This window comes from Alexandromys fortis, unplaced genomic scaffold, assembly GCF_014885135.2.
Source record: "Alexandromys fortis isolate MF-2015 unplaced genomic scaffold, M_Fortis_MF-2015_v1.1 scaffold_2_1_26212458, whole genome shotgun sequence".
NCBI lineage: Eukaryota > Metazoa > Chordata > Mammalia > Rodentia > Cricetidae > Alexandromys > Alexandromys fortis.
In genome coordinates, this window is record NW_026067930.1 from 5,100,570 (window position 1) to 5,113,581 (window position 13,012).

Below are 13,012 nucleotides of genomic sequence, written 5' to 3' on the forward strand. Positions count from 1 at the left end.
GGTTGCTCTTTGGGCTGATGAGGGAGGGGGACTTAATTGGGGGACGGTGAGGGAAAGGGGAGGTTGTGGTGGGGAAGAGACAGAAATCTTTAATAAATAATAAATAAATAAATAAATAAATAAATAAAAAGAAAATTAGTGATCAGAGAAAGAGTACATGTTGGTTTCCTATTAATGAAAGAAAGACAAGACAATGAAACTTAATACGTCTTGCGTTGTTTACCCTAAAGTAAAATTCATCTTAAATGGTCTAGAATTATAATACCTAAAGCTTTAGTTAACCACTAGGTTGTTCACTTTCTGATGCTGTATGTAATAAATACTTGTATTAATATATCTTTGTCTTAGCCACTGTTCTATTGTTGTGAAGAGACACCACAACCAAGGCTATGACAGAAGACATTTCATTGGGGGCTTGCTTAAAATTTCAGAGGCTTAGTCCATTTTTATCATGACAAGAGCATGGTGGCATCCATGACACTAGGACAATAGCTGAGAGCTACATCCTGCTCCTCAGGTTGAGAGAGAGACTCTGGGCCTGGCTTTGGCTTTCCAAACTGCCAGTGACATACTTTTTACAAGAAAGCCAGACCTCCTAATCTTTCTCAAATAGTGTAACTCCATGGTGACTAAGTATTTAAATATATGAGCCTATGGAGCCATTCTTATTCAAACTGCCACAAATTTATAAAGACAAAAGATTCATTGTGGTACCTGGTATTAAAAGTTTTGGTGTGCAGAATGTTGGCCAGGAAAGCACAGTCCATCATGACTGACATGTGTGCTGGAAGAGGTCTATTTATCTCTTGCTTTCTGGAAGGCAAATAAAAAAAGGAGTGAGGTTTAATATCACTCTCAATCCCACGCCCTAAATGACCTAACTTTCCTCCTTTAGGCCCCAACTACTAAAACTTCCCCTCTTCCTACTAACACTGCAGAATGATAGCTAGGCCTTCAACACATGGGCCTTTGGGGGCATTCAGGATCATACTAGAGCACATATCTCTGTGTCTATGTACAGACCACACAGCTTCCCCAAGGCACGGCTGATATATGGTAGTTTCATTATTCTTATTAGTTTTGTTATGATGAAGAAATCTGGAAGCTTGCACACGCCATCAGGCTATCGTTACTCTAACACATCTCTGGTTGTTATAGTGATGTATATGGCAGATGTATACTCTGGAGGCTGGGGATTTGAAATGTTCCCCACTGAGAGCTAACCCAACATGCCAGGAATGTTGCCTGCCTTCTTTTTGGTGTTTCTAAGAGAATATCTTGCATCTTCCCAGAGTCTAGACACTACAGCATCCCTGGGGAGAAGATTATTTCACGTTTCAAAGCTACCAATGTGAAGGGGAGACTTTATCTCCATTTGTTATTGTCTCTCTCCTCTTCTACTTATTGGACTGGCTACATCCCAGTTATCCAAAATAATCATCCCCAGCCTCCAAAGCTATCTTATTGGATTGACTACCCCAGGGTTATCCAAAATAATCATCTCCAGACTTAAAACCATCTTATTACAAGCTTGGCTTTCATCTGAAACCTTGATTCTTTTTGACTAATGCATTAACAGGTTTTGAAGATCAGGATGAAGTTAAGGGAAATGGCACAACTGACCCCTACTCTTAATAATGGCAGTTGGTAAAAAATGATTGTTAATATTATTGTTTCTAAAAAGGAGCTCTGCAAATTAGGCTTCTTAAACATTAGCAAAACATCTGGTATTGTACCACATGCAATCTTCACACCTCTCTTCATGCTGAATTGATCGTCCTACCCCATTGTTCTCCAAGGGAATGACTTAAGTCCATCCTCCTTCAAAACATATTTAAATCATACCCTTTAGAAAATGTGTCTCTGAGATTATTTCATGATTTATGCATAAAACCAATGTTTTTCTTAAAAATATGCATACATTATTTGCTTTGTGAATGTGGATGGCTTTTCTTTATTCCTAGATATTATTTTTTCTCGTATTTAGCATAGAAATAATGGTAAATTCATCCAATATATCCTGAAGAAATCAAGGGTCATCAGCTGTGTTAGGTATGAATATTCAGTTTATAGGCTTATCATTTGGCAGAAACTTCAAATGAAACAAAAGAAAATTGCAACGAATAAGTTTTAAACATTCTGTTTCATCAGGACAGAAACAAACAGGCATACCTAACTAAAACTTAGTTCCATCCATGGACACCTACAAAGAATGTGACATTAAAGTGATGGTTGATTCCATAAAAGGAAATTGATTAAGAACAAGTGCTTTTAAGACATTATAACTCAGAGAGAGGTTATATTTATAAAAGAAGTCTAATTTATGCAATGGATAGCACTGCCGATAGATGTAGAAAAAAAAAAACTAAAACTAACTTTTTTTCTTGAGCAGAGATTCCTCGTTGCCCTTCCCAAGTACCATGGTTTTGACAAGGGGTCAGATCTTCCCAACAGCTCCATATCTTGCATGCTCAGCACTTGAGATGGTGCCGTTTTTTTTACAGAGGACTAACATGTTCGTGGGAACTCAAACAGGACTGCGTACATACAAGTTCTTAGTGCTTGTTAGTCCTAGAATGGCAATACTTAATAAATCTTGAGCTCAGTCTGCTGTTTCAAGTACAGTGTGATAGGAGATTGATGCATAGCCCCGGGTGATGACTGGATGTTTTGCTCAGAGAAGAGTTCATTAGAATATGGCAGTTGGTTATGGGGCTGATGGGACTGAGGCCAGCTTCCTTGCTGGTAGAGTTTCTGAAATGCATTGCCAGAGGCAGCACCATGCATTTGTATTGAGGAGAGGCTGCAATGACTGGCCTTGAGGGAGGGAGCCTGCAATCACAGTCTGCCTTGCTTTATTGCTAGTGCTGGGGCTAAGGTTCATGTGCTGCATTGTTGCTATTGATGCTGCTACTTGTCATTGCAATTGGTTTTTAAACTGATACCTAGCATTGTAATGATGGTTTATGGAGAAATCAGATGTCCTCCTCTGACAAGCTGGAAGATCAGGCAACAGAGAAATGTTCTTGCATTGTGGTGTGTAGTGGCGGTAACATCTCACGTACCCTATAGATGTGACAGCCTTTGCTTACCAGAAGACACAGCCTAGAATCATTCGAGCAGAGAGTCTTAACAATTATCTAGGTCAAGTGGTCTCTAGACTTCTTTGTGGAGGACTGTCTTGATTGTTAATTAAGGTGGGAAGACCTACCCTTGCACTATTTATGGGCAGGGTCCTGAGTGGTCTAAGAATGAAAAAAAAAAACCAGCTGTGCTTACACATAACCAGCCAAGGATGTGTGTAATCTCTTTCAGCACTTCACGGTGGACGGGACCAGCTGCTTGAGCTCCTGCCTTGGCTTCCCCTCAATGATGGACAGTCACCTGGAGTTGGAAGCCTAATAAACTCTTCCTGCCCCTATATTGTTTTTTTTTGGGGGGGGTCAGGCTATTTGTCATAGCCACAAAAATGAAATTAGGGCGGTTTGTTTCTTGAATATTGTTCTCTCTCTCTCTCTCTCTCTCTCTCTCTCTCTCTCTCTCTCTCTCAGCCTGTCTCAGCCTGGGGCCAGGCACACCTGTCCACTCTTTACTTTCATCTTTGCCCTACCCCTGGCAACAACTGATCTGTATTCCCCTTCTGTTATTTAGGTTTTTCAAGATTGTTTTGCCAATGAAATGATCCGTCTCTTGGAATGGGCTTCTTTGGCTCAGCTTAATTGTCTAGAGCCCCATCCAGGACGTTCTTGGCTCTGATTTGATATTTGGATATGGGCCTTTCCATGTAGCTCAAACTCTGTTTGAGCTGTCTCTTTCTCCTCTGCTTCCCCAGCCAGGTAAATAGGATTATATAGTCACATGCCAGTGTTACCAGCACACCCACCCTGCTGAATGAATTAGTATGTACAAACTGCAGAACAGTGGTTTTGGTCATTTAATACTTGGACTTTAACTCTTTTGACCACTCTCCCTGCTTCACCCAATGACTGTTACAATTTAACTTCACAGAAACACCACACAAGGGTTCACTTTTCAAATCCTTATCTACAGCATCCCATGGCCTTTTTCACAATAGACAGCCTGACATGTGAGATACCATCTTACTGTGGTCTCAGGTTGCATTTCCATGATCCCTACCTTATGCAAACTTTTTTGTTTGTTTGTTTTCTATGGGAAGATGTCTCTTTACTTCCTTTGCCTACATTTTGTTGATGTTTCTAAATTTGTTTCCTTTTCATTAAGTGGACAGAATAATGGGTTTCATTATGACATCTTTAAATATACTGGGGACATGACTGTTCATTCCCTTGATTTAATTGGAGAGTTTTATTGGTTTATTATTGTTTTGGAGTTTTATAAGCTCATTCCATATCATGTTTATGGAACAGTTCATTACCATACATAACAGGTATATGATTTTCAAAGATTTCCCTCCATGTGAAGAATGCTATGCACTCTGTTTATTTCTTCTGCTGTGCAACAGCTTCTTTGGTATGCTTCCTCTTGTTTGTGTATTGTTTGTGCCTTTGATGGCAGAGTAAAAATCAATTATTGCCAATATTAAATTTGTTTTGATGCTGAGTTTTTCTGTTTTGGGTATTGTGTTTAATTCTTTACTACACTTTGAATTTTGTAAATGATCTTAGGAGGTATTCTGATTTCATTATCCTCTTCATGGATATACAGTTGCCCAACATTATTTCCTGGTAACTATCTTCTTTTCTTCCATGCGTTCTTCATGTCCTTGTCAAGAATGTGCTGAGCTCAATCTATATTCTTGTTTTTTGCTCTTGAATATATTCTATTGGCCAATGACTCACATATGTAGTAACACTTGGTTCAGATTACTATAAATTGTGGTGTAACTTGAAAACGAAATCTGATGTCTGCAGAACCTTCTACAAAGTTACCCCAATTAGCAAATACTGAGTCACCCTTCCTAGGTATAATGGCACCCATGAGCCTCTCTTTAACTTTCTTTCAACAGGTCAATATCTAACCTTGGACCAGGAGATGACTCAGTCAGGCAAATCCTTGCCTTGCAAGCATGAGGACCTGAGTTTGATTTCTAGATCTCACACTAAAATGCCAAGTGTGGCTATGCTAAGCCCAGCACCGGGGTGGGGTGGGGTGGGGTGGGGGATGGACAGGGGTTCCTAGGGCTAAACTGTAAGCCAGTCTAGCTTTTTCATGGGTTCCAGGCCAAGTGAGAAACCCTGTCTCAAAAATCATGTGAATGATATTTGAGGAATGACACTCATGTTTAAATACTGCTCTCCCTCTCTCTCCACACACACACACACACACACACACACACACACGCGCGCGCGCGCAGATGCATCCCCTTCTGCATGTAAACACCCTCCTCACACACACATTATCTAACCTTCCTTCATGTGTGTCTCTGTTGAGGGGTACCTTACTTGCCATATATGAAATTTATTAACATTAATTCCAGCCATCTTCTCCCTTACTCATTCCAAATTGACTCTCATTCATTCCATACACTTCCTCTCAGGACTATTACTGGGGACATGGCTTTGGGGAACTAATCAGCCACCAAATACCACCCTAGGGTGGACATGTTTAATAGTTAAAAAAAAAATCAACCCGAAGCACAACATTGCCAAATGCAAATGTGTTTGCAGGATCAATCCCTCAATCTCCCTTGCAGTCTAGATGTCAGGTGCTTCTATTGATTGCCACAAAATTCATGTTTGTGAATAAGCAGAAAGGAGATGGAAGCTTTGAATCTGAGGTTAACGAAATGTTAACAAGTATGTGAGCCTACAACGATAGAATTCACAAACAATGAATGCAATCTACATGAGATTTGCTAATGTTTTCTCCTTCACTGCAGCTTCAATCGTGAACCTCAAAGTGTACTTGTCATGGAGGAAAAAGGTGTTTAATTTTAATGAAATCAGATTCACCCACGTCTGCTTTTATAGGCCACACTTTGGATTTAGAGCCTATGAAGTCTTCTTAGTTCTGTATTTAGAATATAGTTAAAGCCTTTCTATTTTTCTTAATGCGTCATAGGCTTGTATTATTAATTTTAATAGAAAACAATTATTTCATACAATGTGTTTTTATTATGGTTCCCCTCTCTGACTCCTCCCAATTTCTCCTCCTCCCTCCCATCTGGATCTACTCCCTTTCTCTAACTAGAAAGAAAACAGATTTCTAAGGGAAAATATTAAAATATAATAGGATCAGACAAAGCTAAGCAAGTCAGAATAGGACAAAACAAACGAACAGAAGGAAAAGAACTCAAGAAAAGGCACAAGAAACAGAAAGAGATGCAGAGACACACTTGTTTGCACACTCGGGAGTTCCATAAAGACACAGAACCATAAAATTGAAAACCATAATAAATATGCAAAACCTGTGGGGTAATAAATTAAAGAAGTAAAAATTCTTTAAAATTAAAATTAAAGATAAAACCCTGATATGAGATTATAAGACAAGGAACCTCTAAACGTGCCTTTGAGCTGAGTTTGTTTTCTGTTGGCCAACAACTGCTGGACCTGCTGTCTACCATTAAGAGTAGTTTGCTTCCTCAGTGAGATTCTCTTGAATAAAACTAATTTTTCATTTGCAAGTGGTTAGCAAAATGTCTTCTGGCTTAGGGATGGGAGCATGTATCCACTTCTGCTTTCTACTCTATGACTACATCTGGTACCGACTTCTGCAGGCCCTGTACATCCTGCCTCAGTGTCTGTGAGTTCCATATTTGGAGGGCCTTGTTTTCTTGATGTCCTCCATATCCTCTGGTTCTTACACTGTTTCTGCCTCCTGCTTCCTCCTCAGGCTTCCCTGACTACTGAGTGACGGGATTTGATTGAGACAATCCATTTAGGATTGAGTGTTCCTAGGTCTGGTTGTGGGTCTCTGTATTTGTTCCCATCTGCTGCAGGAGGAAGCTTCTTTGATGATGGTTGAACAAAGTATTGATCTATGGGTAAAGCAGAATGTCACTAGCAATCATGTTATTGCTCTAGTCTCTTTGTAGAACAGTAGTATTTAGTTTTCCTCTAGGTCCCTGAGCTATTTAATCTCAGGTTCTTGGTCACCCACACAGTTTCTGGCCTAAAATCAGATATTGATGGCTACCTCTACAGACTTTATGCCACCATTGTATGGAGGTTTCTTGCATGTAGGACACCATTGTAGATAGAAGGATTCGTATCTGGGTTGGTGTTTACATTTTTTTTTTTTTAGTGTGTAGTATACTTTCTAGTACTAAGAGCAATAGCCAGTAGTGGTAAAGCCTCTGGGTAGGCTCCAGCTCTACTTCTCCATGTTAAATGAATTGTGTAGGTGGTGTCTTCATAGGTCTATATTTTTTCATTTAACTGCAAGACCAATTTGGGAGCAATTTTGGGGGGAGAACATTTTTAATATGTAAAGTGGAACTTTAAATCCGAGGTTTGTTTATAATTATTGTTTTCTATGGGTGTTCAATTGCTTCAAGAAAACATGTTAACAAGATTCCTTTTCCTGCTTTGCACAGAATCTCTCTCTCTCCTCTCTCTCTGTAAAACAATGATGGTATCATGAATTTAAAATGAGTTAGTGGGAGAATAGGAGGAGTTTGAGGGCATATAATGGTACAGATATATTATCTGTGCATGAAATTGTCAGAACAAACAAAACAAATTAAAACACCCACAAGTGTTGCTAGTATATTTTTGACTTTGCTATCGTGGAGTGGAGGTGGAATTCTAGGTTCCTATATAGTCTCCTCTGAAATCAGAGTCATTACTATCTGCTCAAGATGAAAGTCTGGATCACAATGGAGATGAAAGTCTGCTCTCAGCTAACTGTCAAGGTGAAGTTTTGTTACAGCCTGGTAATTGTAACCTCTACAGTGGCTGGAGGTGCTGCTGTTTTCGGTGTTACTAGGAGAATGCAGACAACTGTTATCTATACGTTTTTTGTTTTTGCAATATTCTTCCCTGTTTGTGTGTATGTGTGTATGTATGTGTATAGGTATATATATGTGTGTATATATATATTTGGTGTGTACATATATATGGGTGTGTATATGTGTTTGTGTGTGTATGTCTGTATGTCTATATGCATGTGTGTATGTATATATGTGTGTATGTATGTGCATAGGTGTTATGTGTATATATAAATATGTATATGTGTCCAGTCATTAATGTTTCTGGTTTGTTGGCTAAGACACCCCCCAGTATCCTGTTTAGGGCACAGGAGGTAAACGCAGAAGGCAGTAAAGTTACTGTCTTCCTTCCCTCTGAGTTCCTGGCCTGTCTGTCTCCCCATCATTTCCTCCTTGTTCTTATTTTGTGCCGATAGAGTTTTACTTGTGCTTGGGGGAAAACAACCAGAAAAACATAAGCATTGACTGTCCTATCCTCTGAGGCAGACGTCATGCCAGATAGTTACCATTTTTCTTTCTTTCTTTCTTTCTTTCTTTCTTTCTTTCTTTCTTTCTTTCTTTCTTTTTTTCTTTCTTCCTTCCTTCCTTTCTTTCTTATTTATTTATTGTTTCCTTTTTCCCCTCATTTGGGGGACTTATTTTGATATTCTTCTCATTTTACAGATATAAAGAAAGCTCAGAAAATTATGCAAAAGATTCAAAGTCACTCAGCTGACACGTGTCAGAGAAAGTTCATAAATTTACGTGGTAGTCAGATTTAGCCAGCTCAGAACTCTCACCCAGACTCCAGTCATATAGCCAGGGCCTGTGCTCTGAATGTCACATACCCTATGTTCATCATGTACCCATCAGAGTAACAGCCAAGGCCTTTACCAGAAATATTCTGTTCTGTGAGTATTCCTGGTACCACTGACATAGTGGCACACAGCTTCCTAACTAGGAGCACAGTGAGACACAGGACCTTGACCTGTTTGTTGTCTATTTACTTCCATTTCACCTTCCTCATGGGCTTGAAAAGTGTGGAAGGAGGGGACAATTATGCCAGAAGTCATCCCCAAGTATATATAAGCGAAAAAGGCATTAAAAGCAAGCACCAAGGCAAACACAGGGAGAGGTTCCTAAGAGCATGGGAGCCTGTGTAGGAGTCCCAGATGTGGACATGATGAAAAGAAAATGCAGCAAGACAAATATGGTGGGAAACGTGGTTAGTGATAATATTCAGAAATGGCAGCCTGGCTTCTACACACCTCAGGGAAGTGTGTGGATAAGGGCTGTGTGCTATATTTTATAAGACAGCAAGTCAGTCTGTATCTGGATTTTTAGTCTTACATGTGCTGTCTTCCTTTGGCAGTTGCTGTTTCTGAAGAAGCATGTTTTCATAAGACTGCCACATGGCTTACCTGTTCCTTTTCTGTATTGGCAATCACCCCCAACCTTTTTCAGTCTTATGTAATCTCAAGTGGTGCAACTTCCTGTCTCTCACCTTGCCCTGTCTCTTACCCTTTAATTTCTCCAATAAAATGCATTCTATTTTGCTTCCAGATGACTGCATTGTATCCAGGGCCTTTGATGGTTTCCTGTGTCTTTGCATGTCAAGTCTAGATAGCTTTAGAAGCCACACTAAGAAGTCATGTTGTTATGGCCTTGTCTCTGCTCTTTTCTTAGGTATTACCAGATCCGAGTGACCTTGAAAGTATCCTCAAGGATCCCCCACAGACTGAGTGCTTCCATCGTTGGGCAGTCCGGTGAGTAGAAAGCATGGCTCCTGCCTCATGGGTAACCCATCATGTGTTCCTGTGTGTCATGGTCTAGCAGAGCTCACTGTCAACATTTGGACCAGTGGGTTCAGGAAAGGCAGACCCACTATTGGAAGTGGATTTGTGTAAACATTGTTGTTAAGGAGGGTTGGGTAAATAAAAATCACTCTTAGCAGTGGCTGATAGCTTGGGGAACTTTCGGCAGCATGTTGATTGAAGTCACATCCTGGTTTAAATGGATGAGAAATGACATTCAGCTGATAGGTAAGGAGAAGCTGGTTGCTATGGCTTCAGGGGACTGAGTAAGTAAACAGTTCTGCTGGTACTTTCTAGGCAAATAGAGAGTCCGAATGCCATCACCCGTTGTAAAAGGAGCGTCAAGGAAAATCCAGGTCCTAATTCTGATGCTGAAGATCTAAGTGGAAATCCATGGCTTTGAGGAGCCTTTCTGAGAGAACACAGTGCGAAATAAAGAACCGCGTGGATAGGAAATACTTGTGGGAGACTATAGAGCAGAAGAACAGAGTAGTGCAGGAGCAAATAGGGCAGAATCACACAGTCTAGTGAGTCTTAAAAGAAACGATTCGGTCTTCAGGGCAGAGAAAGAGAAAGGAAGGGGATGAACAGGACAACTGCCAAGCACCTGTTCACTGGTAGAAGTAAGAGTGACCCTGATTGTCAGAAACAAGGTATAGAATGCTGGTCCCAGCCACACTTTATAAAAACCCATTCGAAATGGGCAAAAGCATCATGATGTGTCAACATGTACACTTGAGATCTTATAAGTGAGAAGTGCAGACACAGAGTGAAGGCTTGTGATTATTCCTCTAACTCCAGACCTATAAAGAGAAAGACTCGGTGAGTCACCTGCCCCTTCCACAAGTCTGAGCCTAGCAGGCAGGTATTAGTTACTGGTTGGGTCGCCATCTCTCATAGATACTTCTCTTCTTCATCCCCCTCTGTTGGGGGTGAGCAATGCATCTTAGGTGAGAAAAAGAGACTGTATACTCTCACACGACCTATAGGCCCCACAGTATAGATTCAGTGTAATTTCCCTTTTTTCCATCCTCTACTAGGTTCCTTCCTTCCCTGCCTTAGTCCACAGCATCCACTAAGACAGCAGGATACTTGGACTCTGTTTTGGATAAACTCACTATATGGTCCTAAGGAAATGGTTAACACCTTTCTTCACTTGAAATAGGAAGACAAATGTTCACCCCATGGTGTTTTTCTCCTTTTCTGGAATTGATATACAACAGTTATGTCTTATAGAGGTGATAAATACTATTATGTTGTGATGGGAACTGCCCTAAAGTAAGGGCCCAAGAGCCTGCCCGGGGAGAGGCTGTAAGTCAAAGTGATGACTCAAGGTCTCTTTCTTAGAGCCAAAGCAAGATTCTTGGGGAGAGGTGACAGTGAGAGCTGAATGATGGATGACAGCCATCTGCAGGCCAGTGTGCACTCGGTCTCTTTACTCTGAGATTCTCAGCAGTATGAACTCAGCTCCTGTCATTGCTACACCTTCTCTGGAGCGGGCAGGCCGAGCTGTGAGGACCAGAGACTGCTAGGCATGCAGGACCTTTTGAGGTCCGTAGGGAAGGATCTGATTGAGATGGTGCGGCAAAGACAAAGAAAACTAGCAAGGAATGCAACTTCAAGATAAAGCCCATTTCCTTCCTGGTTTAGTTTGACAGGGTGATGATGATGATGTAGCTGTCATGCCCCTGAGTTTTGCACTCAAATTGCATTTAGAACAGAAAGCCAACCATGCCAGGGGTGACTTATGAGCAGACAGTTTCACGGGTGAGAGATATATTGCATATTTATTTCTCCCTCAAGGTGAATTTTCTCATTATATCACCTTCCTCTGAATGTCTGCATTATCTACAGATCTTCCCAAAACTTGGTGCTTAAAACAATGGCCTTTTCTACTTGATTTTTTCAAGTGGACTGAAGTTGCCTAGCCTCAGGATGCAGTACTGTTACTTCAGGCCTTAGCTGGGATGGAGCCCTCAAGGCTTCTTTACTCCCAGGTTCGATGGATCCCTCAGGTCACAACTTGAAGAATAGCTAAGCTTTTACATGTACTTGGAGTACCAAGCTACTTTTTAAAATGGTAGTTTCATTGCCAGGTGATAAAACAAAAAAGATTCTACATTGCTTCCTGACTATGTATGGAATGGGTATAGGGTTTTTTCTCCTGTATCTAGGATAAGGTTGTCCATCATTACCTGGAGAAGGAATGTGCCTCTTCCCTTCCCGTAAAGCTTTCCCTTCAAGCCCTGTGTGAAGAAGATACTGACAACCATGATTACAGACAATCATCTAAACACACTTTCTATTACTTGTAGGTATCTCTGTATAGAAAATAACAAATATAAATGTTTTGGAAGCAAAATATGAAGAAACTAAAAAATCTGGGCATATCAAAGGGTCTCTATCACTCCCATTAATTGACTTGCCTTGTCAATGTAGTTTATTAAGTTTGTTCTTTTATTACAATTGTCTTTTATGTGAACATAGACAAAGCTTAATGAGTTTAGTGGGGGCAGGATTCAGTAGAACCGAGTGCCATATGCACTGAGATGTTCGTATTCTGGTCTTTCTCCCCCACTTCCCAGCCATGTGAAATTAAAAGTTAATTCAGCAATTTCATTTCTAGTGCCTTGTCTATAAGTTGGGGTCTGTGGGTGGTACTTACCCTCACAGGTTTGTGGTGTAAACCCAAGAAATTTACTGAGAAAGATAGTTACATAGTTGCTCAGCTCAGAGAAAGTTTACAGTAATTGTTCACTAGGTTAAGTGTGGCTTTGATGCAGAGTATAGCTGTTTGCTATAAGTAGCTTTATGTAGAGTCTGCTTTATGTAGAATCCTAGTACTATCCTTGTGGATGAAAGTGTTTGCATCAGATGGTCTCACAGTCATCTCATGAAATAAAAGTAATGAGAGTCATGCAATAGAGGCAGAGTTGGCTGACCCCTGAGGGAGCAAGTCGCTAAGCAGGAACAGGGCAGCTAGGTAGAGGAAGAGATTGATCATGGGGCCTGGACGGTCAAGAAACTAACCCTACATCCATTCTTCAATTGAAGGGCATCTAGGTTGTTTCCAGGTTCTGGCTATTACAAACAATGCTGCTATGAACATAGTAGAGCATATACTTTTGTTGTATGATAAAGCCTCTCTTGGGTATATTCCCAAGAGTGGTATTGCTGGGTTCAGGGGTAGGTTGATCCCGAATTTCCTGAGAAACCTCCACACTGCTTTCCAGAGTGGTTGCACAAGTTTGCATTCCCACCAGCAATGGATGAGTGTACCCCATTCTCCACAACCTCTCCAGCAAAGGCT

The 13,012-nt window shown here is 40.7% G+C and overlaps 1 protein-coding gene across 1 annotated transcript in view; it reads left to right on the forward strand.

Annotated features, from left to right (window-relative positions):
- Window positions 1-13,012, forward strand: part of Fam135b (family with sequence similarity 135 member B) — a 262,927-nt gene that overhangs the window by 133,294 nt on the left and 116,621 nt on the right. Inside the window, exon 3 of the mRNA XM_050145127.1 lies at window positions 9,575-9,654. Coding sequence (XP_050001084.1) covers window positions 9,575-9,654 — 80 coding nt within the window. The remainder of the gene's footprint in view (window positions 1-9,574; window positions 9,655-13,012) is intronic.